The following is a 27,124-nucleotide window of genomic DNA, read 5'->3' as shown; positions in this document are numbered from 1 at the left end:
GAGCGGCCAAACATCCTGAGCATTTCCATCCACAATGCTTGTGTTGCTCTCGATTATTATAACCATGGTCACATTTCTCACAGTAATAACCGTATCCCAGGAATCCAGTGATACTGGTAATGGTATCGAAATGGTCATCGTGATGATAAACATGAATGTATTTTCCGTCCTTAAAATCTTGCCCTCGAAACAACATAGGCCCTCGCACTTCTTGAGGGTGCACTTTCAAGGTGTATCGTGGAGCTAGGGCATCTTGCAATTTTTGCATCTCAGGAATGCCACAGGGTGTGTCTTTGGACAGGCCAGCTTGTTGCAACAGGAGTTCTGCTTCGTTTCGTTGTTTGGCTCGGTCGGATTGTTGAATAGTTTTCCAGGTTCTTTTCCATTCTACCGTGTCGTTCTTGTTGGCATAGGTTCGTCCCACCACGATGGCACGGGCTAAACACATCTGGTCATGAGGGTTGTGAATTTGGACAAGGCTACGCTTAATGCTGCGAAGGTCGTTCACCAATAACATCTTTTTGCGTCCGGTCCCTTGAGGAGGAGAGACGTGGGTCATGTCCAATGTGGCTTTTCCATCGGTGATGTCAAACTGGTCATTAGATTGTTGCACGTGTTGAATCTTGTCCATGACTTTGGAAGCGGTCAATTCTGCAGGGGTGCTAAACTCGATCCAAACAGGGGATTTCAAACCGTCGTGTTGTATGGAAAGTCTCAAGCGATCGTCTTCTTTGGGTTGACATTGTTGCTTGAGTGAAGTGAGCAAAGAATCCCACACTCCGGTGATAAACACTTCTGCTTTCTCTAACGGCACTTCAGCCTTGAAATCTTTAAACTTCACCGTGTATTTGTAAGCCGTGGTTCTAAATTTTCTAGAGGAGCGCTTTTCCGTCTCTCGAATGGAATAGTACTTTTCAGGGTTGACTAAGGGTGGTGAACTTGGTTTAGAGGGTTCGGATTCTGGTTCACTCATGTCCTCTTCAAAATCACTGGCATGAATTTGTGCCAAGATTTCAGCCCTGGTACGAGGCGATAGATCACGTTTCTGCCTCTTACTTCTTTCTTCTTCTTCTTTCTTCTCGAATGAATGGGATCGTTTCATCTTGAAAGCAAAAAGTCAAATGACTCAAGTTCAAACACCATAAACTACTTTATAGTCATGGCAGACCAGCGTATATAAAAGGGTGTGTGTCTTGTCCTTTCACTATTCATTTCACTCTCAAGCCGAGCACAACGATGGAAGAGACTAACCAGATGGAACGTTTCGTCAGAGCTTTGCGAGGGGTCATTAGAAAATTCTCTTCAGACCAGCCTACGGACTACTCTCCTTCCTTTCGAGATAAAAGTCAAGATACTTGCTATATCTGTCAGAAGAAAGGGCATTGGTCTTCAGAGTGTCCAGACCGTGAAAAAAGAACAAAAACAGGGACTAAAAAAGACAAAAGTCAAGATACCTGTTATTATTGTCAAGAAAAAGGACATTGGTCTCCAGATTGCCCAAAAAAGAAACAAGAGGAGTCAGAAGAAAAAAAGGATTCTTCAGAAGAAGAGAGGGATTCTTCAGAGGAAGAAAGAAGACAATTCTATTTACAAGAGGCAAAGAAAGAGGAGAAGAAAAGAAGAAGGGAAGAAAATGAGGAAAAGACGGTGAAGAAATTCAAAAAACAGAGAGACTAAACAAGGAGAAAGAAGAAGTCAATGAACTTTTAATTAAAGTGTTGTGTTGTGAATTGTGAATTGAATTGTAAAAAATGGAGAAAAGAATAAATGAATGATATAAGGTAAGTGTCTTTGAGTTATGATTTTAAAATAAGAAGCTACACTCACGCACTCATACACAGACACGTACTATAAGGGTAAAATGGGTGGGTTATTTTTTTTTTTGAGTTATTGGCAAATTGAAATTGTATTTCTTTTCGAGAAATGTGGGTGGCCCTGAAAAGGGCCTTTTTTTCTTCATGGTGAAGGGGTGAGTTTAAGCAATCAACTTTAACTGCCTTATGCCTTTGCCACGGCCAAGGCCTACTTCTGGACTGCGTAATGTTGATGATGATTGGGTTGAAATCACTAAGGGTGGTACGGTAGGCTTAGTCACAGGGTTGACGTGTTTAGCTCGGGAAGGTCGTATTCTCTTCGGTCGTGATAAAGAAGTCTGATACATTTGTTTCAGACTTCTTAACTCCGCTAAAATGTCCAACAGTACCGTGGCCGTTTGATTTTCACCCTCTTGTTTCTTTGCTGCTACTTCTTCTTGCTGTTGCTGCTGTTGTTTTTTTCTTACCTCTTCTTCTTGTTGCTGTTGCTGTAGGAGAAAAGCTTGTTCCGCTTCCTTTTGTCGTTGCATAAATTTCTCCAATTCTTCTTTCTGTCTCTGTCTAAAATTCTCCACTTGCGGTAATGAAGAAGCTAACGAAGGTTCCGGAACAAATTCTTGCGAGGAGAGAAAATCCACAAAATCCCAATTCACTTCTTCTGAAAGTAAGTCCGAGTTCCCTTGGGCAGTCTCCCCTGCTGGTGCAGCCCAATGGATCGTTTTCTGAGTTTCCGTCATGTTGAATCACTGTCGCATAGATTGACTGCACACAAGCGTTAGCGAATCTATATTGACTACGTGACGTCACAGACTGCTCTCTTCGGATTGGATGCGGGCTGACTGAATTCTGTAACGCGTGTTCGGATTGGTGAATGAACTCAATCCGTTTCAATCCCTCCTGTCCCTATAAATAAGCGCCGTTCACTGCATTGATTCACCTATTCTCGTCGCTTCAAGATGTGGACTACAGTTGAGTCATCCACCCTTGTGTCTTCCATGATGTTTCGGACAGACTTGCTTATGTATGTCCGATCGAAGTGGACCGTTGTCCACAGGACAAACACCAGCCTGTGGATACGTAGAATCTACGTCGAAAGACAAGGATGCCTGAAAAGAGTGCTGATGTACGGACCAACAGTAAGACGCAGCCTAAGGAGAAGAAGAAGACCAATGCGGTGCCATTTATGTTTATGAATACATTAACATAAACCCAAAGGCCCTTTTCAGGGCCAGCCATATTTCTCGAAAAGAGATAGTCTTTGAATTGCCTACCCCTTTTTTATTTTTTAAAAAAAAAATCCCATGTTCCATTTCCCTTGATGCTATACAGTCCCACCCTGTTTAAATTTCTTTGACGCTATACAGTCCCCTATTCCCATGTTCAAATCCCCTTGACGCTCAACAGTCCCACGATTTTTCTCCATGTTAATTTCCCTTGACGCTATATGTTCCCACGATTTTTCTCCATGTTAAATTTCCCTTGACGCTATATGTTCCCAAGGGGGTCTGTAATGCTAATTCCCATTGACGCTATAAGATCCCCCTTAACTACTGCCATTATTCTAGGGTCTAAAAAAGCTGTATAGAGTTTGTGTCTATGAGTAAATCTAGCCATGTTCACTAAGTTGATTAGATTGTGAAATCTCATCAACAATATTTTGTGTTTCTTGAATATATAAGAGGCTTTGCAGCTTGAAATGTATCGACATGTACGTTTTTCAGGTGTGAGTATCGGATATGTTACTAAATGATGTTTTACAGTTAACTTTGTTTTTGATTATTTTTCTGTTTCTGTCAAATCGTTGCAGATTGACCGTACAAGAGTTACGATATCTTCAAGTTGCAATGCATTTCTGTATATTTATCGACATAAAATGCGTAATGTATTCCTCTTCCACTTCACTGTTTAAATCCTATTTCTATCGGGATGATGCGCACTATGATTAACATCAATATTTTTTATCAAACATACTTATGTGAACACATTGAACAGAACAAAATTAAAATAAAAAACGCTTAACTGACAGAACGGTTAGCATAACGAGCGAGAACAAAATCCCATACAGAAGAGTCTATTTTACTCACTTGGAGGATCAATGGCAAGCATACTTTGTTTACACGCGTATTAAACATATAAAGATGGCTATGTATATAAATACATCTTGACAGTGATAGATTTTTTAAAAGTTTACTCAGAGGTAAAAACAAAAAAGGGGGATGACATATACAGCGATTGTACAGATGTCTTTAAACAACTAAAACAAGAAAAGATACAGTTTGATGACGAAAACGAGTTTTACTACAAAAGAATCAAATATTTTTTGGAGAACGAAACAAATCGAGGACTTTTCAACGCATTTGGAAAAACTATATCACTTCTCGTAATGTTCAACAGAACTCATTTGACTAGAATGTGCGAGTATTTCGCTAACAACAAAACCAGAAATTGGTTGACTTTTACCCAAATTGATTAAAGGATACATTAAGACTCGTCACACATAAAAAGAGCTGACTCATATTCAAGCAATGAGAACGGTCAAATAATGGATCAGTCTAATTGTTATTTGATGACCGATACACATTGAGCTCCTTATTTCATAACTGGTGAAGCATTACGAATTTGAGAGTACAGACGTTGCTTATCTGTTTAATTCTATTTTGAAAGTACAGAAGTTGCTTATCACTTTAATTCTCTTTCTCTTCTATTGGAGGTTACCCACTTCGATCTTATTTTCGGCCTGAAATGTTTGATTTTATCACGCATCGATTATAGTTTCTGCTTCTTATACATGCAAGTCAAATGGTTCATTAGTATATATTGTGTGCATCTATGTTTCCTCTAATGCTCTTATTGTATGTCTGATTGCAACTCATGGATCCGTCGGATAAATTGGCAGTATACAAACTCTGTCGTTTCAGTTGTGTCTCAAAGCCTATCTAATTTACTGTGAAATTCATATTATTATGGAACCAAGAGTAGTTTCTCTAACGATTTTCCAAATATCTTCTTGTCGCTGTTTGCATGTGTCTCCAAAATGTTTGTAGGCCACAATTCCGAGTAATATTATAATCAACAGGATTACAGTCTTTTGCAAGGTTTGCGACAATGGCTGGTTCTGAAACACGCGGTAATATCAATCTCTTCCTAACACGCTGAGCAAAACTTTGGAATGCACATGATTTACTTTCTCAGATAGATTTAAATAAATTTAAAATCATTTTGAAATTACCCTTTGTTTTTATCTTGAGCTAGTATTTATTTAACTTAAAAAAGTAACCGAAAAGATAACTTTACAAAAGACATACTATCTACAACGAGATGAACATGGTAAACATTTATATGCATATAACAAGACTCTGAGCTGAACATTTTAAGAATGATGAAGAAGATTTAGTACTAACTTCAATAATACGTAACGAAAGAAACGAAACAAACTCAAACAACACAACCTATTATCTGAACGGTGGTGGAGTAGCTGTTTTGGGGAATCTTGTTTATTGGGTCAAAACGTAAAATTACTTCAATTTAACAAATGAAAAACCAGCCAAAGCTGAAGGAAATTCCACCTAAAACCGTGGCATGCGAGAAATGTTTCAACAGGACTCCAAGTCTTCTAACCTTTCCAGCGACATGTATGACAAAAGGACTCTAAGTCTGTTAACCATTCCAGCGACATGGATGACAACAGGATCAGCGAAACAAAAAACACCAACAGAAAAATGTAATTAGATTCACCATGAACAATAGGCATTTAAGACATCGCTAACTTGATCATTCCATTTTCACTCTGCAAGTTCACAGTTGACTATCTGATAGGGCATGGACTTATACCTTCATCATTTTTATATCCGTAACTTTAAATGTTAATTAAACATATATTAGTAATATTTCCTATGTTATGTATATCTATGTGTTTTAATTTTGATTCATGGTTATAGATCGTAATGGTCATTTTGTAAACTTCAGGTTAGTGGATTATACATTTAATTTAGGCAAACATGTATATGTGGCATTTTCACCTTGGAAGGTGTAGAAGTAATCTTGTTGACGAATTTGATGGGGTTTGAGTTTAGGTCATTGGTTTCCCCCTAGGGAATTCTGGTCAAATTAATTTCTAATTGGTTTGCTCTTAAAGGACTTGACCTTAACGACAAGATGAGTGTTCTGGAAATAAAGTGTGACCCTCATCCTGGTTCTGAAATAGTGTCTACGTTTTTTTCTATCAGGTAGTGAGTAACAGAATTAATTTTTTTCTATGTTAAACGCCTATATTGGAGACAGTCAATTAGTTGTGTTCAACTATTTTTTGATAGGATTTATTTATTTATTTGAATTATTCATTGGAATTACAAAGTGCTGATATATTTTAAAACTATATAACTTTTGGAATTACCGTTAATCATTTAATACATTCTGGATTATATAGCCGTGATACATCAAGGTTATTAGCATATCAACACCATTCAAGGCTAATGGTACATCAGTACATACAAAATTGGATTTCATTCGGAACACCAAGGGAACTCAACTGGAACACTCTATATATATTAGCCCTAGTGATAAAACTTTTAGGACTATCTGGGATTTCATACCCAATACTGTCATGTATTTTTAATTTTTCACATTCTTTTCTTGCAAAATATATTATTTGTTGAATTTTACAAAACTTGTTGATTTTCGCTTTTTTCGGTACTTAGTTTAAGACCTTAGAGTGATAACGCCAGTCACAAAAATAACAACATGTCAAGCGACATAAACACCATCATCAACACGATGAATTACAAGGACTGTTCTTCCTGTTGCATAGATCCAGCAAAATATGGAAAAAAGGCACTTAATTTTAGACTTTGTTCTCCGTCAGCAATGGATATTGAAATCGTTTTCAAGCTGATCACTCCATTTTCTTTTGCCCAGTCCACAACAGATTACCTGATAATCCATGGACTTTTACCCGACACAGTTGTTTCATAATATAAAAATTATGCTTCAGATAAAGAGTGTATGAGATGAGTGCAACAAACACAGCGTCTTCGGCACGTTCCATCAGTTAGAAATGATTTTGTCAAGGAGATCGAACATCACAAATGCATGAAAAAAGCGATAAACATGTCTTTCAAATGATTAGAGGGAAGTATAGGCATTTTCAAATGATGAAGGTTTTTGAACAGCTGGACTGTATCTACCTGCTGCTAGTATAGTCTTTCTAATGACCTTTACAGGATTTAGTACAGTAGTAATGTGAACTGGGTAAAGTGCTTCCAATCAAACTATTCGTCAAAAGGTTTTGCCATACTATGTAGAGTCATTATAAACCACCATTGATCCTCGACTACATTTCATATTAGGCTGTAGGAATTTATAATGGTGTTCTCAGTTACTGCAGTCAATGTTTTACTGATGCATAATTCGCTGACCTTCTGCTGCTGTTGGCATAAGATGGAGCACATACAAAGTTCAGAGATGTTTGTGGATTACCTATATTTGAAAGGGGTCCAACTGCAGGGCCGAGGCTCTTTTTTTTTTTTTTTTTTTTTTTTGTTTCCCACGCTTTTACAAAAAGTAACTTCTATAATTATAGTATAATTAATATAATGTGACCCACGAACTTTACAATTTTGGTCGATATGACCCTATGTATTGAAGATGTTGGGCCACCATGATCTATTTGGCTGTATATATTAGTCTGTATGACGTCCCTGTGCTAGTCCACCATTTGTGCTAGAGTATATATAAAATGTATTAGTGTGATAATTTATTTTGTACGGATATGGAGCGTACTATATAAAATTTACAAATTTGCTCGCTGTGTTCTCAAGAGGATGTTATTGCTGTTCGTCCTAGTTCGAAGATGGCCATGCCATCAATGACCGGTCTGGTTTCTTTGAGTATGTGAGTGGCTGATCAGGCCAAGTTGTCCTGTCAACTCTCTGTGGCGCACTTGAGAGGAGATGCTGCCTGGGTTTCCTTGATCAATAGAAGACGTGTTGCATTTCTGACATTTACGTTGCTCACACTTATGCACCGCCAATACAATTCTCCTCAGTTCAAGGTCTGTAGCTCCATTATAGCTGACGCTGCGCGAGGTAGAGCAATTCTGTGCGATTCCAAGACTCAAGGTCAGTGCTGAAGTGTCTCAAGGATGACTTGAGAGAATCTTTGAAGCGTCTCCTCTGATCACAGTGAGATTGTTTTCCCTCCTCAGCTTGCAGTAAAAGATCTTCTTTGGTAATCACTTTATCTGACATCCTGGTGAGGTGGCCTGCCATCTCAACTGTTATTTCATCAGCAGAGTATGGACCCTGGGAATGCCTGCCCCATTGAGAAACTCAGCGTCTGAAACCCTGTCCTGGCATCTTATCCAATCAGTTTTCTCGTGTAGCCCACGTAAAAATGATTCAGCTTCTTGGCATGGTGCATGCACACTGTCCAGGATTCGAAAGCATACAGCAGGGTTGGTAACACAATGGCTTTGTACACGTTCAGTTTTATTTGTAGACTGGTGCCTCTGCACTCCAACACATTACGCGCAGTCTCTGGAAGAGCACGTTTTGCTTGAGCAATTCTGATGTTGGTTTCATAATCGCTGTGGACTGCACGTGACAGTGTGCTGCAGAGATAGGCTAACTTGTCAATTCTCATAAGGGTTTTGGCCATTTACTGTGAGGGTAGATTCTATGTAAGGCTTCCTGGTGTAGGTTTGTATTCAGTCTTCTTGATACTGATTGCGAGACCGAAATTGTCACAAGCTGAAGAGAAATAGTCCATAGTCCATACTGTATTCCGTGTCCGATTTAAATTTGTCATTCAGGGAACAATCACCAGCAAATAGAAGATCACGAACCGCCACTTCTTCTAACGTGGTCTTCCCTTGTGGATTCCTTGGATTGAAGAGCTCCTCAGATTGAACAGCTTGCCGTCAGTCAGGTCTCTGATGTCAATCCCATTGTCATGGTCACAGAAGGCATCTGTAAGCCTGGCAGAGAACACCATAATGAGGAAGGTTCGGACCAACACACAATCTTGCTGGATTCGATGTATAAGTTCCTTGAGCACACATTAACTGGAAGAGTTCGATTAGCTTCTGTGCCAGTTGCAAACCTCCGCGTTTGAAGATTTCTGCTGGTACAGCATCCATCCAGGTGCTTGCGATTTAATAGCAGGTAAATTGCTTCTTGTATTTCGGTCAGCTTTGGATGAACGATTGATATGTTGATTTCCACTTGAGGCAGTCGATTAATTAACTCCTCACTAATAATTGCTCTTGATTGTGGATGTTGTTGCCGTAATTATGCTCATCCTTTGGGGTACCTTTTCTTCGTCAGTAGGCAGTGTGGTGTTGTCCGCACGCATGATTGGAAATGTTATGGTGCATGTATTCAAAGCATGATATTCGTTCCTCTTGTCATTTCCGTCTGCGGGAACTGAATTTCGTCTGCCTTACTGCTCATCCATGAGTCTTACAACTCTCTGTGTTTGCATTGGACAGTCCTCTTGATGGTCTTGAAGGCTGCTTTCTTAGATGATAAAGTGCTGTCTTCTAAAAAGGCCTTACGTAGCAGACGTTTCTCATTAAGAAGTATGGCAGCTTCGCTAACGTCAAACCAGTGGCTTTGATTTATAAATGTACACACGTGTACGAATTGTGCCCTGCTGTTCCGTCCCACATACCTCTTGACACGTTTACGCTCCCCCACATCAAATGATATTTCTGAATTCGTCACGAACACGTGTCCTTGGGATTTCTCATACTCCTTAACGTGCTGGTACATATTTACAAGTGTCCCCGTGTTCTAATATGCATACTTCCATTCTGTCTTTTTTTAATTTCTTCTTCCAGAAATGATGTAATAATTCAAAATAAAGCAAGTTAATTCATGAGTTTCGAAAAAAGTACCACATACATTATAGGTACCTCGACTTCTTGGGCTTTCTCAAGGTTGTTGTGTTTGGGGGGTTTTTTTTGCATGTGTCGGATTGTCTTTAACAACTACGAACCCAAAAAATCTGCGGTTTTTTTAAATAAAAATCTAAGTCTGACACCAACCAAATTCTTCAAAGAAAGTTTATTTCTTGTTCAATCCTATGTCCACAAATGTTTTAATTAAAAGATTTTAAGAATTAAAAAACTATAATTTCGTGAACATATTTTGTACAGTTTCCTGAGTATTTGATATCTTGTATGATAGTGAAGAGCTGATGATAATCGGTCTTGAGATTCCTAGAGTAATCGTTCCTGCAAACGGGTTTCAGACTGGTTTCGTATTATTTATATATGGAATTGTGGCTTTTGATATATATTTGCAAATCAGTCTCAAAATGTCGTCGCAGCCACTAGTAAATAACTTCGAGGTTCCAACTTGGTAGGTTTTTTGGGCACGTGGATCAAATCACAAGGCGCAGAAATGAATGCATATTTGCAATAGCTAAAATATTAATTCTTACGAAGTTATTTTTTGAGTGCCAGTCTGGTTGACAACTGAGAAGATCCCGAAATCATATCCCCCACCACCACGATTCAACGAGCTTCGAATAATCATCTAGAAATATTTTTAGTACAGAACAATTTCTCTTACGTAATTTCCCGTAACTGATCGCCTCTAACCCTTCAGTTAGTTTCAATAGGGGTTATTTTGGTGGATTTGTATTCATCCCTTCGAAATCCGTTTGCAGGTTTAACGTTAGTCCTACAGTGTAAGATATAGCACGTTGTTTTTGTCTTACTATCCAAATAACGGCCTTGTATAGCGTGTTCCGATGTCGATGACATCGGAACGAGTAGTCATAATTTCAGGAATATGCACATACTTGGCAGCCTATATCGACACTCTTCCACTAATTTATGTGTATTAATATACTTACTGTGCTGTCTTTATCTTGGTGGAATCAAAATCTGACATTTGCAAATGGACGCATTTTCCTTTTCATTTGACATAACATTTGAATTTGTTGAAATGCGACGGTAGTCGAGGTATGTCGAAGTAGGTTCAAATCAGAATGTTTCTTAAACAAAACAAAATGTTACTTACTGTTCAAATAGGCACTATAGACATAACCATACTGAATCTGTATTGTGTCATTAAACATGTATTTGTTTCTTCTAATTATATATTTATAATAAATAGTTAGAGCCAGGACTAATATTGTAAATAATTAACATAAAGTGTATTTTTTCATCATGTTCTTGTTTCTAAGGAACATTTTGAGGCCATATTTACTTTTGTGGTGCCTATGTGAAGGAATATGCATGAAAACGTATAAGGAATAGAGAGAGAGAGAAGTCTAATTTAGTTGCCATTTGACTCTTTACTGCATGGCAGTACAAATAATTTATTTACCGCCAAAGCAAGTGGAGTAAAGTGTTCTGGATGTGCTATTGCAGCCTAGCTTACCCAGCTTGATTCATTTTTAGGATTCAAATCCAAACACACTCGTTGCTTATATCGAGTGGAGCATCAGCTTTTTAAAAATTGTATTCTCCACATGTGTGAAACCCTAAAGAGAGCAATACTTCCCTGAAACGCAGTATTCACAGAATGTACATTGTTAACAGTGGCATACTATTTTTTTAACTATTATTTTTATCGCTGTGCAAAATATTGTGCATGTGTTCATATTCATGAGTCACAACTCTACAAATATTCAGATTAGTTGCAGTAACCCATAAGTCATTGTGTATGTAACTGAAAGAGGCAGGGTATTAGCTATATATGCGACTCACATAATTTTTAATTTCTTTTTTTAATTTCCTAAAAATCAGATTTATTTCTATTTAAACTGTGTTTTCTTAAGATGTATTGCTTTTGAACAGGTCAGTTGATCTTTGTGTTGAGCAAAGCAAATACCAAGGAAGTTAGTTTATCTGGACTCCATTTATCTGGAGACCTTTTTATCTGGACATAATTCAATGGGAACAGAATTCCTGAACTTTAATTTGCTCAGTTAATCCAGAAATCTGCGATCCAAATTTTGAAATCAAAATTGGAAAGCAAAGCGTAAAATTAATATAAAACTTGATCTTAACAATCCTGAAAGAATCTGTTCAAAAATAATAAAATTAGAGAAATCGTACCTGAAAATAAAATAACTATAATAACACAACTTCCCTATGCAAATTTGGCAGTGTGTCAATGTACATGTATCAATCTCTGATTGTTAAAATTCTACTCAAACATTAAAGTTGTAATTTTATCACACTTATGTATGAAAAGCTTTAAAAAATTAGTGTAACCTCGTTAATCCTGACACCTTCATTACCAGTGAATATGTCTGGAATAATGAGTTTTCCATATAATTAAATTCAGCAGTTTTATTTTAAACTGTCATCATATCCTATACATGTATTTCCTACTTTATATTAAAAAATGTTTGAAGAAAATATTGGTTCACATTATTATAATGGCTGGTATTTGTTAGTACTTCACCCACCCCCCCCTCCGAATTTTAGTATTTTGGTAAAACAACAAATCTTTCTTATGATCACATGATCAAGTAATAACTTGAATGTTTGAGTCAATTTGAACTGTCATTCATTTCATTTGATTCCACACTGGTTCCAGTACTGTCTCCTGTAGTTCATTCTCTCAGCTGAAGCACAAATACACTATTTATTGTTTTAATATCACAAAGAAATGTACTTTTTATTATGGCTATGAGGAACAAAATGGCAATGTTTGATAAAACGATTAGATACTTTCATTTCGTTAAAATAAAATGGCCTTGTTGAAACCTACTTCGGTATTCCTCAGCCACCATTGCATTGCAACCAACTGAAATGTATGTCAAAGGAACTTAAAAATGCATTCATCTGCTGGTGTCAGATTTTGAGTAGATCACAATAAAGACAACAAAGTAAGTATATTAATAACTCTTAAATATGTGGATGAATGTTGATATTTATTGCCAGGTATGTGATAATCATGAAAATTTCACCTCTTATTCTCCAGTCAGTAGAGTTAATAACAAGCTACACAAGGCAGTTGTTTAGTCAGTAAGACCCATCACCCACCAGAACAAAAATATCGGGTGATGTGTCTTATGTTGTATAACTAGTTTAACATAGTCTTACAATGTAAAATGTCCATAGATGACATTTATGTTGCTTATGTGTAACGTCTTCCTTTCAACACAAACAAAACGTTGAATAGAATGTTTGCAGTCAACAGACCGGGCAACTAGTGGCCAAATGTTCAAGAATGTTTCACACACTTGATAGTCCTACAGTGTACGATACAGCACATGTTTTTGTTTTATTGCTATGTCTTACTACCCAAATAACAGCCTTGTATAGTGTGTTCTGATATCAGTTGACATTGGAATGAGTAGTCAAAGTTTCAGGAATAGCTCACACACTTGGCAGCCTATATCGACATTCTTCCACTAATTTATGTGTAATTCATATACTTACTGTGCTGTCTTTATCCTGGCGGAATGAAAATATGACACTAGCAAAATGGACACATTTTCATGTTCTTTGACATACATTTGAATTTGTTATAGTGCAGCAGTAGTCGAGGTATGCCGAAGTATATTTAAGTAGGTTTCTGTGGGGGATATGTTTCTGGAACGAAACAAAACATTACTTACAGTTCCAGTAGGCATAATATATTTTTATTCGTTAAGTTAAAGAATAATATTTCAACTTAACCCGATTTCAGCATTCGCTGCTTTCATCACTTTCCAGCCAACTGAAATGTAGGCCAATGAAACTTGAAAACAGGTCCTTTTCTTTTGTGAGAATTTCAGTTTATTAGAGAAAAGACATCAGGGTAAGTAAAATCTGACAAAAACATAACTTTCCTTTGTAGAAAAGTGACATTATTGGTTCCACTTGTGTGTGATATTTGACTTTCGTTACACTGTTAGTTGACATCAAAACATGCTACACAGCGCCATTAGGTAGGCAGTAAGACCAATCACCCAACCCAGAACAAAAATATCGGGTGATGTGTTGTAGGACTAACACACTTGACAAACCATACTGACACTTACACATAGTAATGTTGGTTTTACAATGTAAGATGTATTGCATGTTATGTTTTGGTGCTACGTCTTGCCACAAAAGTCGGATGTTTTATCAATAAAGTATGATGAAATCTATGACAACATGAAATCACCTTATCAGTACCATAAACTAACACAAGGCGTGCAAGCGTGATTCTAGTCCTACAATGTAAGACATATCACATGTTATTTATGTTTTAGTGCTGTGTCTTACAACCCAAATAACGGCCTTGTTTAGCATGTTCCAATGTCGGTTGACATCAGAACGTGTAGCCAAGTTTTGGGAATATCTCGCACACTTAGCAGCCCTTATTGACATTCTTCCACAAATTGATATATAATTAATATACTTATTGTGCTGTTTTTATCCTGGTGTAATCAGAATCTAACACTAGCAAATGAATGCATTTTCATGTTCCATTGACATACATTTGAATTTGTTGAAATGCGATGGTAGTTGAGATATGTCGAAGTATGTTCAAGTAGTTAATTTGGGGGATATGTTTCTTGAATGAAATGAAATGTTGCTTACAGTTCCATCAGGCATAATATATTTTTATTGGTTTTGTTAAAGAATAATATTTCACCTTAACCTGATTTCGGCATCCCTGGCTTTCATCACTTTCCAGCCAACAGAAATGTAGGCCAACGAAACTTGAAAACAGGCCCTTTTCTTTTGTGAGAATTTGAATTTATTAGAGAAAAGACTTAAGAGTAAGTTAAGTCTGAATAAAACATTGTGACTTTACTTTGTAGTAAAGTATTGTTATTGGTTGCCAGTTGTGTGAGATATTCTAGAAAATTTGACTTTTGTTAAGACCCACACACCCGAAACATAAATGTCAGCATCAAGGTCTTACATGTAGGACTAGCATGATCCCAACCATCCGATTTGACTTTTGTCACTGGCGTTTTATTGCTTTAGAATCGCAAGAAGACTGAAAAAGCTACATATATTCATTCAAAAGACAAAAACATACCGACACATAACTCGGACAAAAATTGCATGAACCTAATCCAGCGAATTATTTTCACCATTATGATCACAGAGTCTTTCTACTGGACTCTGTCTGGCAGAAGTAGCCATTTCTACCGCAGTTTGAATAATACCTTGAAAGTAATTTCACAAAATGTTTAACTTGGTTTTTATTTCAGATTGTATCATATGATAATATTATGTAAATTTCCAGAAGAGAAATATCTAGTTAAAGTTAGGAAATGATTATTGATGACATCATCACACTTCAAATATCAAAGCCAAGACAGATGCTGGACCCTTTGGTACTAAAAGATAGCACAGACTCTTTGCTGTGATCAGTATGAGGATTAGATCCTGTACTGTAGGGTAGAATCTGGTGGACTTCGATATATGAAAATAAATTGAACTTTTGACAGTTTATATAACACATTATGAGGCTTAAGTTATTCAGAAATTAGAGATAAATCACTTCTCCTTCCAAAGGCCAAGAACAAAATTTTTAATATGAAGGGAAACTTGGCTTGGGACAGTATTTAGAAAAATTTAATTGAAGTACATAAACAAAACTGACTAATTTTTGCTGAGAAAGGAATACAGTATAGGTATAGAGTAGATATTGCTCAACACAAGTAATAGAACATTACTGTCATTGTGTCATCAAACTGGGATTTTCAGTTGAGGAAGTAAAACTTCATGTCCACAAGGATAGTCATTGTTTTACCATCCCATTTATGTGAGAGTAGTGGCAAAATCCATTGTCATCTTTATTTTACCTATTAACATTCTTAATTTTTCAGTTGTTTAAAAAAAAAAAATCTTACTTACTTTCCAAATTTGTGGTGCTAAGTAAAAATTGTGACATTAGCATTACACAAAAAAAAAAACAAGCTTCCAAAATGGTGATCTAAGTAATGAGAATGTGACAGTATATGTACATGTCAGTAGATACACATGTCCAGTCCATTACACTTTTGGCATGCTTTTTATGAATGACAAATGTACAACAACAAAAATCAAGCTTTTTCATAACAGTAGGAAAGTTTAGACAGAATCATATTTTAGGAGATTTTAAAAAATTTAAAACCTCTTGGTTTGGTTAAGTGGTGGGGGAGATGTATTATAGCTAGTAGGAAAAGTTAAGTGGGCTACTGATCTGCTTTCCAATGTTTATTTAGCATTACCTCAAAAAATGTTTCCTTGTTATTGTTATATGTTGTAATGTTTTGCTTACAGCAACCCTTAATTTCACATACTAAGATATGTTATTTTTGGTGAAATTTGTTTCTTCATATTTGCTAGATCTAGGTAATGCTTGAAGAAACAAGCTGATTTTGTAGTATTAGGTTTTGTGTTTATTTCTATCAGATATCAAATTTTTCGGTATATTCATTTCAAGGCTAATGTGTGGTTTTTATGCAATTGCTAATTGATTAGGGTCTGTCTGTTATGTCCGTCTGAGAGAAGCTTATTAGCAAGATTGTGTAAAAAATTACAAAATGTAGACATTACAAATTTGGCAGTTGAAAATTGGCTTTCATGATTTAGCCCAAAAACATCAAGTTGACAGTGAACTTTTAGTTGCATATATATATATATATATATATATATATATATATATATATATATATATATATATATATATATATATATATTAAAATGACCTGATTATATTCTCTAGTCATTACATTAGTTTTGCACAATTTTTAAAAAACATATTGGACTTAGATGGGTCTTTATGTTTTTTTTTTTTTTTAAAAAAAATTAACATGGCTAGGGAAAAGCTCTGTGAGGTAGACGAACACAATTTGGTATACATGTGTATGTGGATAACCTAATTAGATTGTCATGCAGTTAGAGCAAGATTTCAAAATTGTCCTTTATTTTTTTAACTTTCTGGACTTATTTTGTGGTCTGTATTGGGAGAATACATGCTTTACAAAATACAAATCATGATGCAAGCAAGGCTGTCAGTTATTGGGCTTCTCAGAATGTATTGAGAATCTTAGATAATAATTTTGTCACATACCAAGAATTGCAGAAAAAAAGCAACTGCTGGTGTACTTCCAGGCTTTAAAACTTGAAACACAAATTCAAACTGTTCCATTAGCCACATTTATTTTTATAGTGAATTACACCCCACCTGTCTCCAAGTTCAGAGTTAAAGTGAAGAAATCTACCTGATGTTAAACTAATACAAGTTTGATTTGCTGATAAATTACGCATTCAGCATATTTATTTTTGTCAAGAAATTTAGTCCCTAACATCATTGATACAACCAGTACAAATATGTTACACCAACTGACATCAGTGACTTGAGACAAAAGTCTGCACATATCACTAGCCCATGAATTTCAAATTGCCAAATATGTTTCTACTTCCTTATGAATCAGATCAAATTGCAAACTGTATAGATGCATATCTACCATCACATAATGTGCCAGCAGATCTGTGTTGATGCAGTTTGTTGGGAGAAATCAGTAAAACAAACAACTTAGACCCTGATGTGATAAAGCATTATGCAATAGCTTATCAAGGTCTATGTTGTTTGCAGTTGCACTCACTTTATAAGCAAGTATATATACTAAATGAGCCACCAACTGAGAATTTTGATGACCATTAGCAGTTTTGGAGACCATAAGGGCCAACATAGAGGATTTCTAGTTACAGTACAAACATGTGTACACACTGTACTGAGACTTTGCAACTAAGTCAGTCTAAATACATCTTAAATGTTCCATTTAATTATGGATTAATGAGATCTTTTTCCATTACAGGGCTGGAAAACCACCACCAGGACTTCATCTTGATGTTTTGAAGGATGGAAAAATGGTTCAGGTGAGATCTGTGTATGGAGAAAAGCCATATTGGAGTTCATAACAAAAAAAAATCCTTACATACTTCAAATGAAGATATTTTTGTCAAGTAACATAAAGGTTACTCTCTGCTACATCTGAATTGAGCACTCCCTAAAAGATCAAAAACGTGCTGGCTATATGACATATAATAGACAAGGGAAACAACTTATACAGGTTTACTTCCCTTTGTTCTCACTGTTGCTTTTAGCCCACATATAACCAGTTCAAATTTTGCTTACAGCATTAATCAGAGATTGCTGGAATTTATTAAAATATTTAATTAAATTTTACATCCATCATTTCTTTTCATTCATATAGTCAAAATGTTACACATTGTGCTGGAAACGTTATCATCATTTCTGATGAATAGTTTTGCATTTTTCTTATCTTCCTTTCTTGCCCTTTTGATTGCAGTTGGTACGATGCAAATTTGCTGTTTAAATTTATTGCACTTTTAAAGCCTTCTTGGTAGCACAAGTTGCCCTTTAATTCAACAATTTGCATGTTTGTTGTATGTACTTGTGTCCTTTTTTCTTTGATAACAGAAATTGCAATAAAGTGCAACTTGTGCAGATATTTTAAAATTGCAGAGGACAGTCATGAGGTTTGTTTTCCAGCACAAAGTGCTTGTCTTCACACAGATATAATGTGTTTTCTTTGTGGTCAGAATATGTCTGGTCCAATATCGTACAAAATCAGTTCAAGTGTCAGCAGTTCAGTCCACTTGCTGCATAACTGGACCGACCATTTCTTCATTGTACTGCAAACTGGTATCTGTCATGCTCACTCACCCTGTTCCTAAAATTGAATCTTTCCAGGGTCTTGGCATTGCTCAACACATCTAAGTTTGAGCACCCATCTTCCAGCTCACTGAAGCAGCTATCATACAAAACTTGCTTGGTGACAGTGCTAGCTTTGGCATGTGGAGTGATTGAGGTAGCATGCATTGTTCATGGATGTGAACTACATGCTTAGATGTTCCAATGACACAGCCTGGTTTTGTTTCTAAGAACAGGTTGCTATCACTAGACAACCAACAAATAACCATTAACTGTCAGGGTTCGTACGGTCTTTGAAGGTCTTTGAGAGTTTCGGAAAAATGAGGTAGCATTTTCAAGGCCTTGAAAGTTTGGGAAAATCGAGCATATTACCATGAGGTCTTTAAAAGTCTTTGAAAATTGAAATAAACCCAAAAATTTGTAATTTCTTCCCAGAATCACAAATAAAATTATCCGAGGTTGTTAGATTCGGATGTAATCTAGTTATTCTGGTTTCGTTCTTTTGATGACCTGTTGAGTTTCATTGCCGCCACAATAACAAAAGAGGCTTTGTTTGGCCATCCAAAGTTGGCCTCGGCGGCGAGTTCAATAACCACGGTTCGTACGGTCTTTGAAGGTCTTTGAGAGTTTGGGAAAAATGAGGTAGCATTTTCAAGGCCTTGAAAGTTTGGGAAAATCGAGCATATTACCATGAGGTCTTTAAAAGTCTTTGAAAATTGAAATAAACCTAAAAATTTGCAATTTCTTTCCAGAATCACAAATAAAATTATCCGAGGTTGTTAGATTCGGATGTAATCTAGTTATCGTGGTTATGTTCTTTTGATGACCCGTTCAGTTTCATTGCCGCCACAATAACAAAAGAGGCTTTGTTTGGCCATCCAAAGTTGGCCTCAGCGGCGACTTCAATAACACATGCACTCTTCATCAAAGCAAGATATCTACACACTTCATCAAAGGAAGTCAGGAATAAAATTGCCTAAGGTCGTTAGCTTCGGATGTAGCTGGTTTTCCTGGCTTCTTTCTTTTGATGAATCGTTCAATTTGATTGGACGAGTCCATCAGCTTTGGCCAGTCAAAATGTTCATTACACTAATTCACTCTACGTAGAAAGTGCGCGGAAGTATTACGCTCGAGCATTCAAAATTTGTTCAGTCGATTTACATCTTAAGTGTTTAAAAATGCCAGGTCTTTGCTCTTTCAACGATATCTGGCTTGAACAAGAGAAATACAAGGAATGGCTGCAAAAGGATAAATTATTTAAACGAAAGGCATTTTGTACATTATGTAAAAAGACGATCAACTTGGCTTCAATGGGAGAAGGAGCCCTTACAAGTCATGCCAAAGGTAATTGCAAATTAGTAACTACATACTGTTCATTTAGTGGAACAAAGATGCAGAAGTATAAGCTATTGGTAGTTTTGGGCAAAATAATGGTAACTCATTACTTTTTGGGTATAAAATAAGATATTGTTTAGTTTGATGATTTGGGAGGTATGGCAAAAGAGGGCCCGTTTAAATTTACTTATACCGTCGGTTTATTTAACACATTTGAGGGACAAAAATCATTTTCAAAATTTTTTTCTACATAATAATGTTCCTTGGTTTAATATAGAAACATCCATTGTAATAAATTCAATTCATGGATAAACAGTTTCAAAATGCGCATGCGTACACTATAGTAGAGTTAAGCAAGAGTTGTTGTTCTTGAATTGTGAGTAAAAAAGAAAAAAAAATGGCGTTAACGTGTGTTGTGAAGCTTTAACTGTAGGAAGTCAAGTCATTTGATTAGGCAAATAAAAAAAAGAATGAAAAAATGTGTTTCGAGTTGACGGAATGTCCCCGTTTCTCATTGCCAACCGTCGACCTTTTTCCCCACTGGTATAAAAAAATTTTTAAAGACAATCACATTGCCGAAATTGATTTGTGTATCTATAGTCTGACTATACATCCCCATTTGTTTGTACCCCTATATTTTATTTCACTTTTTCAGAAGCCATTTTTTAAATGGTAATTTGTGTCTAAATAGCATTTCTTACTAGTATGTAAAACCGAATTAAAAATTACTTTCATACATCATGAAGTTATTTGTTTTCATTTAGATTCATTAAAATTCTTGCAATGATAATTAATTTTGTTTCGTTTCTAGGATATAAGCACCAACAAAATAAAAAATCTGCAGAACAAGTCACACCAGAAAAAAAGCAAATATAATAATGCATTTAAAGCAGGGCTGATGTCTGTTAAGAGAACAATTTATTTTGTACTAAATCTGACACGTATGTTACATACTTCCGAAAAAATAACAAATGTTAACCTATTTTCCAGATCATTATAATGCTCTTTTAGGAAATTAATTATAGTTTGACTTTAATCAGTAAACAATATTGTAGTATTTGGCATTTGTTGTTTTCTCATATAACCTGTATACACAATGTTAGCAAAAATAGGTCTTGGAAATCTCTGTTTGTGGTCTTTGAAAGTTTGGGAAAAGTCTTTGAATTTATCATTCATAGTTCAGTATGAACCCTGATAACACATGCACTCTTCATCAAAGGAAGTCACAAATAAAATTGCCTAAGGTCGTTAGCTTCGGATGTAGCTGGTTTTCCTGGCTTCTTTCTTTTGACGAATCGTTCAATTTGATTGGACGAGTCCATCAGCTTAGGCCAATCAAAATGTTCATTACACTAATTCACTCTACGTAGAAAGTGCACGAAAGTATTACGCTCAAGGATTCAAAATTTGTTCAGTCGATTTACATCTTCAGTGTTTAAAAATGCCAGGTCTTTGCTCTTTCAACGATATCTGGCTTGAACAAGAGAAATACAAGGAATGGCTGCAAAAGGATAAATTATGTAAACGAAAGGCACTTTGTACATTGTGTAAAAAGATGATCAACTTGGCTTCAATGGGAGAAGGAGCCCTTACAAGTCATACCAAAGGTAAGTTGCAAATTAGTAACTACATACTGTTCATTTAGTGGAACAAAGATGCAGAAGTATAAGCTATTGGTAGTTTTGGGCAAAATAATGGTAACTCATTACTTTTCGGGTATAAAATAAGATATTGTTTAGTTTGATGATTTGGGAGATATGGCAAAAGAGGGCCCGTTTAAATTTACTTATACCGTCGGTTTATTTAACACGTTTGAGGGACAAAAATCATTTTCGAATTTTTTTTCCTACATAATATTGTTCCTTGTTTTAATATAGAAACATCAATTGTAATAAATTTAATTCACGAATAAACAGTTTCAAAGTGCGCATGCGTACACTATAGTAGAGTTAAGCAAGAATTGTTGTTCTTGAATTGCGAGTATAAAAAAAAATGGCGTTAACGTGTGCTGTGAAGCTTTAACTGTAGAAAGTCAAGACATTTGATTAGGCAAATAAAAAAAAAGAATGAAAAAATGTGTTTCCAGTTGACGGAATGTCCCCGTTTCTCATTGCTGACCCTCGACCTTTTTCTCCAGTGGTATAAAAAACTTTTTAAAAAAAAAATCACATTGCCGAAATTGATTTGTGTATCTGTAGTCTGACTATACATCCCCGTTTGTTTGTACCCCTATATTTTATTTCACTTTTTCAGAAGCCATTTTTTAAATGGTAATTTGTGTCTAAATAGCGTTTCTTACTAGTATGTAAAACTGAATTAAAAATTACTTTCATACATCATGAAGTTATTTGTTTTCATTTAGATTCATTAAACAGGAAGAGAAGTAGAGTCCCGATGTGATTTAATATTGACTCAGTACGGAAAAGTAGTGGATGAAGTTATCCAATCGGACAATCATCCCTTGAAATGCTTCAATAAAACAGATGACAGCCTTGATGAAGTGTTTTACTCTGTCCTGTCTAAAAGAAAGGAATATGTTGAACTTTGGAATGTTCTCCAGAAAATGTTGTTGTTGTCACATGGGCAGGCAACAGTGGAGAGAGGATTTTCTGTCAACAAACAGATATCTGTTGAGAACCTCAGGTGAGAAAGCCTCAGAGCTCAAAGGCTAATCATTGACACAATGAGAAAAGCAGGTGGACTTTTGGAAATCGTCATTAGCAATGAAATGATGACATATGCCTCCTCTGCAAGACATAAGTACCATGCCTATCTGGATAAGAAGAAAGCAGAGGAGAAGGATGAGAAGAAAAACCAAAAAAGAAAGAAATGGGAGTTAGCCTTGGATGAAGTGGAAGAACTTAAAGCCAAAAAGCTGCGTCTTGAAGCTGACATTGCCAGCCTCCATGCTTCCTCTGTACAGAAAGCAGAAGAGGCAGAGTTAAAAGGACTCATTGTGCTTGTCACAGAGTCAAATGCTCTTAGGAGAAGAGAGAGGAAAAGATGACAGTGGTGGCATCTCTTTTTAAAATGATTGAAGAGAGAAAAAAAAGCAAATATAATAATGCCTTTAAAGCAGTGCTAATGTCTGTTAAGAGAACAATTTATTTTGTATTAAATCTGACACGTATGTTACATATTTCTGAAAAAATAACAAATGTTAACCTATCTTCCAGATCATTATAATGCTATTTTAGGAAATTAATTATAGTTTGACTTTAATCAGTAAACAATATTGTAGTATTTGACATTCGTTGTTTTCTCATATGACCTGTATACACAATGTTAGCAAAAACAGGTCTTGGAAATCTCTATTTGTGGTCTTTGAAAGTTTGGGAAAAGTCTTTGAATTTATCATTCATAGTTCAGTATGAACCCTGAGTGTCTCTCTTACCCTCTCTCCCTTTAGCTAACTCATCAAGATCAGGAACACTGCAGGATTTCCTCTTACCTATTCACCTAATGTTAATGTGGTCAGGTAATGTATTTGACAGAGAAAGCAAAGGTATTAGTAAATTATGCTCTCAAATAATACTTACCCTTTCACATTTAAAAAATTTCCTCCCACCCTCCTCCACAATACGAGCATCCTCTTAAAGGTGTCGATTTAGTTAAAACTGGTTACATTTGGAACAATGGTAGTCACCTAGCAGGACCGAAAGGGAGTTAACTTATAAGAGTTGCTTCCCTTAATGTTTTGTCTTGAGGGGTCTGGATTTGGAAGTAGTAGAGAATGCTCTTAATATTAATGTGATCCGGTAAGTATCATTAGACAAATATAATTTAGTAAAAATAAAATTTGCTTTTCATGATATTGCCTTAAAACATTCTGTGAAATCACAAAAAAATGCCTCCCAACCATTGAATACAATTGCAGATGTTTGCTTTTTACTTCATATACCAAACTTGCACCCCACCCATCCACTTGATATTAGTTTCCTCCAACTCCAGGTAGTGGCCCAGGGGTAATAATGCAAAATATATGATGCTTCTTTCTATAATGTTGGGTATATGAAGTTCAGGTATTGGAATTAAAAGCTTTGTACATCTGGCCTTTGAACCACTTCCAGACATCTCCGGTGGGAGTTTCTCTTGCTGATGGTCACCACAATATCAACATAACCACAAAGTTCCATGTATTTCCATTCAGCCATTTGGGAAGTGTGATAACATGTACAGCTGGGAGGATGTCTTTTTTAAAAGAAAGCATGGGAAAGAAAATTCACTTTGTACAAATGTTATTTGTTAAGAAAAATAAGTTTTGAATGAGCCTGGTTTGTCATGTTCATATGCACCTGAACAGAAGTTCTCACCTGGCTATATCCAGATGAAGCTATATCATAGGTGCTAAATTAAAATTGTCTAAGCCTTGCTTACTGAGTTGTATCACTACCTGTCCAGAAGTCAGTACAGGCTGGTATTTCCACTCAGCACAGTTTTCTTATTTGCTAATGTTTTATGCTTTTGTCTTTATAGTGCATTGTATGTGCACAGCAAAAACATATGCTATCATCAGTCTGTTTTTTAAAAACTTTTCATGATAAATTTGAACCTGGCAGTCCAAGCAACCGTTAAGGGATTGAATACATTATAGCACTGCATAATTATATCAGTGAGATCTAAACACCGTGTGCCACTTATAAGGTTCTTCATGGTAGCCAGACAGTGACCCATGTTGCAAGTATGGTTCCCTTATACTGATGCATTATGTGTTAATGCTGTGACACAAAAAAAATATTTGTTTTGAAAAACCACATTTAATTTAGTTCTGAAAAGTTGAAAAGTAAAATTGAGTGAAATAAAGAATGGTGACAATAGAGCTAAATAAAACAATTTGAATGGAATCCACTCAAATATGCAATTAAATCAATTTTGTCAAATGAGATTTATGTCTATGTTCTATTTTTTTATTCAGTTTAAATGTAATATGCTCACTTGTATTCAGATATGAAAATATGTCAACCTACAATCACCATGTCCTTGAGTGTTCTTTGAGAACCTAATTAAGTGCCAACAGTGTTTTGATCTCCGACTGGCGGAAGTATTTGTCGTATTGTTACACTCATTTAAACATAGACCTTCTTAGTATTATCACATTAATTACATCTTTTGACAATAAGAATTGTTTTGTTTTGAGTCCCAGGGGTTTTTGTGTATATGAGATGGATATTGAAACTTCTTGGAAATTGTTAATGATGTTTCAGAGGATGTGTTTCTTGAAAATCAAGGTAATATGTACAATTTTTATGTATTATAAAAAGCTCTTTATTGACAAATATTCCATTTGTGAGTATTTAGCCTTTACACATCACTGTAAACCCCCTGCCCTGTATTTTCCATGTGCCTTTGCTTATAGTGCAGTCTGTGTTTTTGGACAGTGTTGTGCACATGTTGCTGAGAGAGAGGTGTATATATTTCTTGTATTTCTAGATTTATAGGTGTAGACAGGATTACAGAGATCATATCAACCATGCCAAAAAACCATATTTAAATTTAACTCTCTCTCTCTCTCTCTCTCTCTCTCTCTCTCTATATATATATATATATATATATATATATATATATATATATATATAGTGAGAGAGAGAGAGAGATATATCTAGTTGAACAATCAATAAAGATGTTGCCAACTAAGCTTATTTAAAAGGTGATTGCATTGTTTCTTTGTTGGACAATAGGTTGATGTATTGCCTACTGCCATATATACTTGCATATAAGCCAGATAATTTAGGAAATAATAAAAGCCTGGAAGAAGGGGGTCAGCTTATCCATGATTCCATGTCCAAACTTGAAAATTTTAAAGTATTTTTGTTGACTACTCTAATGGCTGTAAATCTTTGGGACACAAAAAATAATTATTTCCTTCCATGTCCCAAGTCTTTTATGCATGTAAAAACATCCATTTTCTGTGTCCCAGTACTTACTAAACTGTTATATACTACTATGATTGTTATTGTTTTGCATGTGCCTATTTTCAGAGTTGTCAGACATAAAATTAAGAATTCATAATTGACAGGTCAGTTCGAGTTTACCTGAAAGACCAGGCTGTACTATAATGTACAGTACTTACACAGTGCAAATCATGCTTAACATCACTTACGTCCATGTTTATTCAAAAAATATTTTATGCAGATTTTGCTTTATTCATTGTTTCCACCAAATTGCATTCTTTCAGATCACATTTCAGCTCAGCGTACATAGCTGTTTCATTTATGTTGATCCACATGCTCTGAAGTCATTGTTTTTCAGTGATATAAATGATCCTTCAAATTGAGGTAATCATTATGAAAAGGTACACGTTTAATTGTCCAAGGCACAAAACCAGCATATATTCACATAACTGTTACATGTTCATGAAAGAATGTTAATAATAAAGGCTAAATTTCTGAATATAGATTGGCTAAGATCATCATCGATTCATTTTAGTTTTGTGTTCTGGTTGAACATGAAGGATAATTCTCCACACTCTGGAATGGTGGTTTCTTTGGTATCTCCTTTGTTTATAATTGGCAGGTTTGTCTTTTGTTTTCTAATCATTAAAACACAAACTGACTTTGGTCAAGAGGGAATTTTGTTGGGTGCTATACCAGTAATTTGATGTGTAATTGCCTTTCATTCCATAGTATTAGCACAAAATAGGATGTCGGGTCACATACATCAGAGCAAAATGCAATTAAATTTTTATGGTATTACAATAATATTTGAAGCATCATTTGTGAAACTTCATTATTGTATTTTGGAGATATTATTTAAGTTTAGCACAGTAGTGCCTATGATGTACTCCATTCAGCAAAATGTACTTCCTTCAGCACAAACCTTAGGTACATACAGTGGTGCCATTATGCTCACTAGCTAAATGTGATCATTGAATCAAACCCTATTGTTGTTCTTTGCAGTCATCCTAAGCTCACATTTTAATGAGTTAGGTATTTATAGTTTCAAGGCAAAATAAAAACATAATTACATGTGCACTGATACAAAATTCTAATGCAATAATGCATAAACAAAAAATAATTAACTAGTGTCAAAAGGGAGCAGTTATCATGGCAAAACAAATGGTCAATTATTGTCATTGTTTGCTGATAGTATACACAGATCTGAATTAGGCAGAAACAACAAGTAAACAGAAAATTTAATATATTTATTGACTTTTGAAACAAATTATATTAACTTATATTTCCATATAATAATCATACACATTGACCCTGAGATAGATATGTGCATACTTTTTGCCAATATAAGTTTGCCTACATAAATGCATTTAGAACTTAGCATTTTGTGATGTCATCTTGGACTTGTATGTCGGCCTATGTGTTGGTCATGCACTATTTAATATTTTTACATATTCAGTTCGGTGGGACA

At 35.6% G+C, this 27,124-nt stretch overlaps 1 protein-coding gene across 2 annotated transcripts in view; it reads left to right on the top strand.

Moving 5' to 3' along the window:
• The first annotated feature begins 10,120 nt into the window (after positions 1-10,120).
• The window catches only part of LOC149806549 (nuclear inhibitor of protein phosphatase 1-like), a 36,039-nt gene continuing 19,035 nt past the window's right edge, over positions 10,121-27,124 (top strand). The window contains exons 1-3 of one of the 2 annotated variants that reach the window (XM_089954324.1): positions 10,127-10,174; positions 13,469-13,579; positions 17,568-17,628. In XM_089954324.1, the coding sequence (XP_089810450.1) occupies positions 17,620-17,628 (9 nt within the window). In that variant the 5' untranslated portion in view covers positions 10,127-10,174; positions 13,469-13,579; positions 17,568-17,619. Of the gene's footprint in view, positions 10,175-13,468; positions 13,580-17,567; positions 17,629-27,124 lie in introns of both variants that reach the window. The other variant, XM_089954317.1, reaches the window with a different exon arrangement.

Source organism: Sinohyriopsis cumingii, chromosome 1, assembly GCF_028554795.1.
Source record: "Sinohyriopsis cumingii isolate HCF-2022 chromosome 1, ASM2855479v2, whole genome shotgun sequence".
Lineage (NCBI taxonomy): Eukaryota > Metazoa > Mollusca > Bivalvia > Unionida > Unionidae > Sinohyriopsis > Sinohyriopsis cumingii.
The sequence above is the reverse complement of the archived record's forward strand: the minus strand, read 5'-3'. Positions and strand labels throughout refer to the sequence as shown.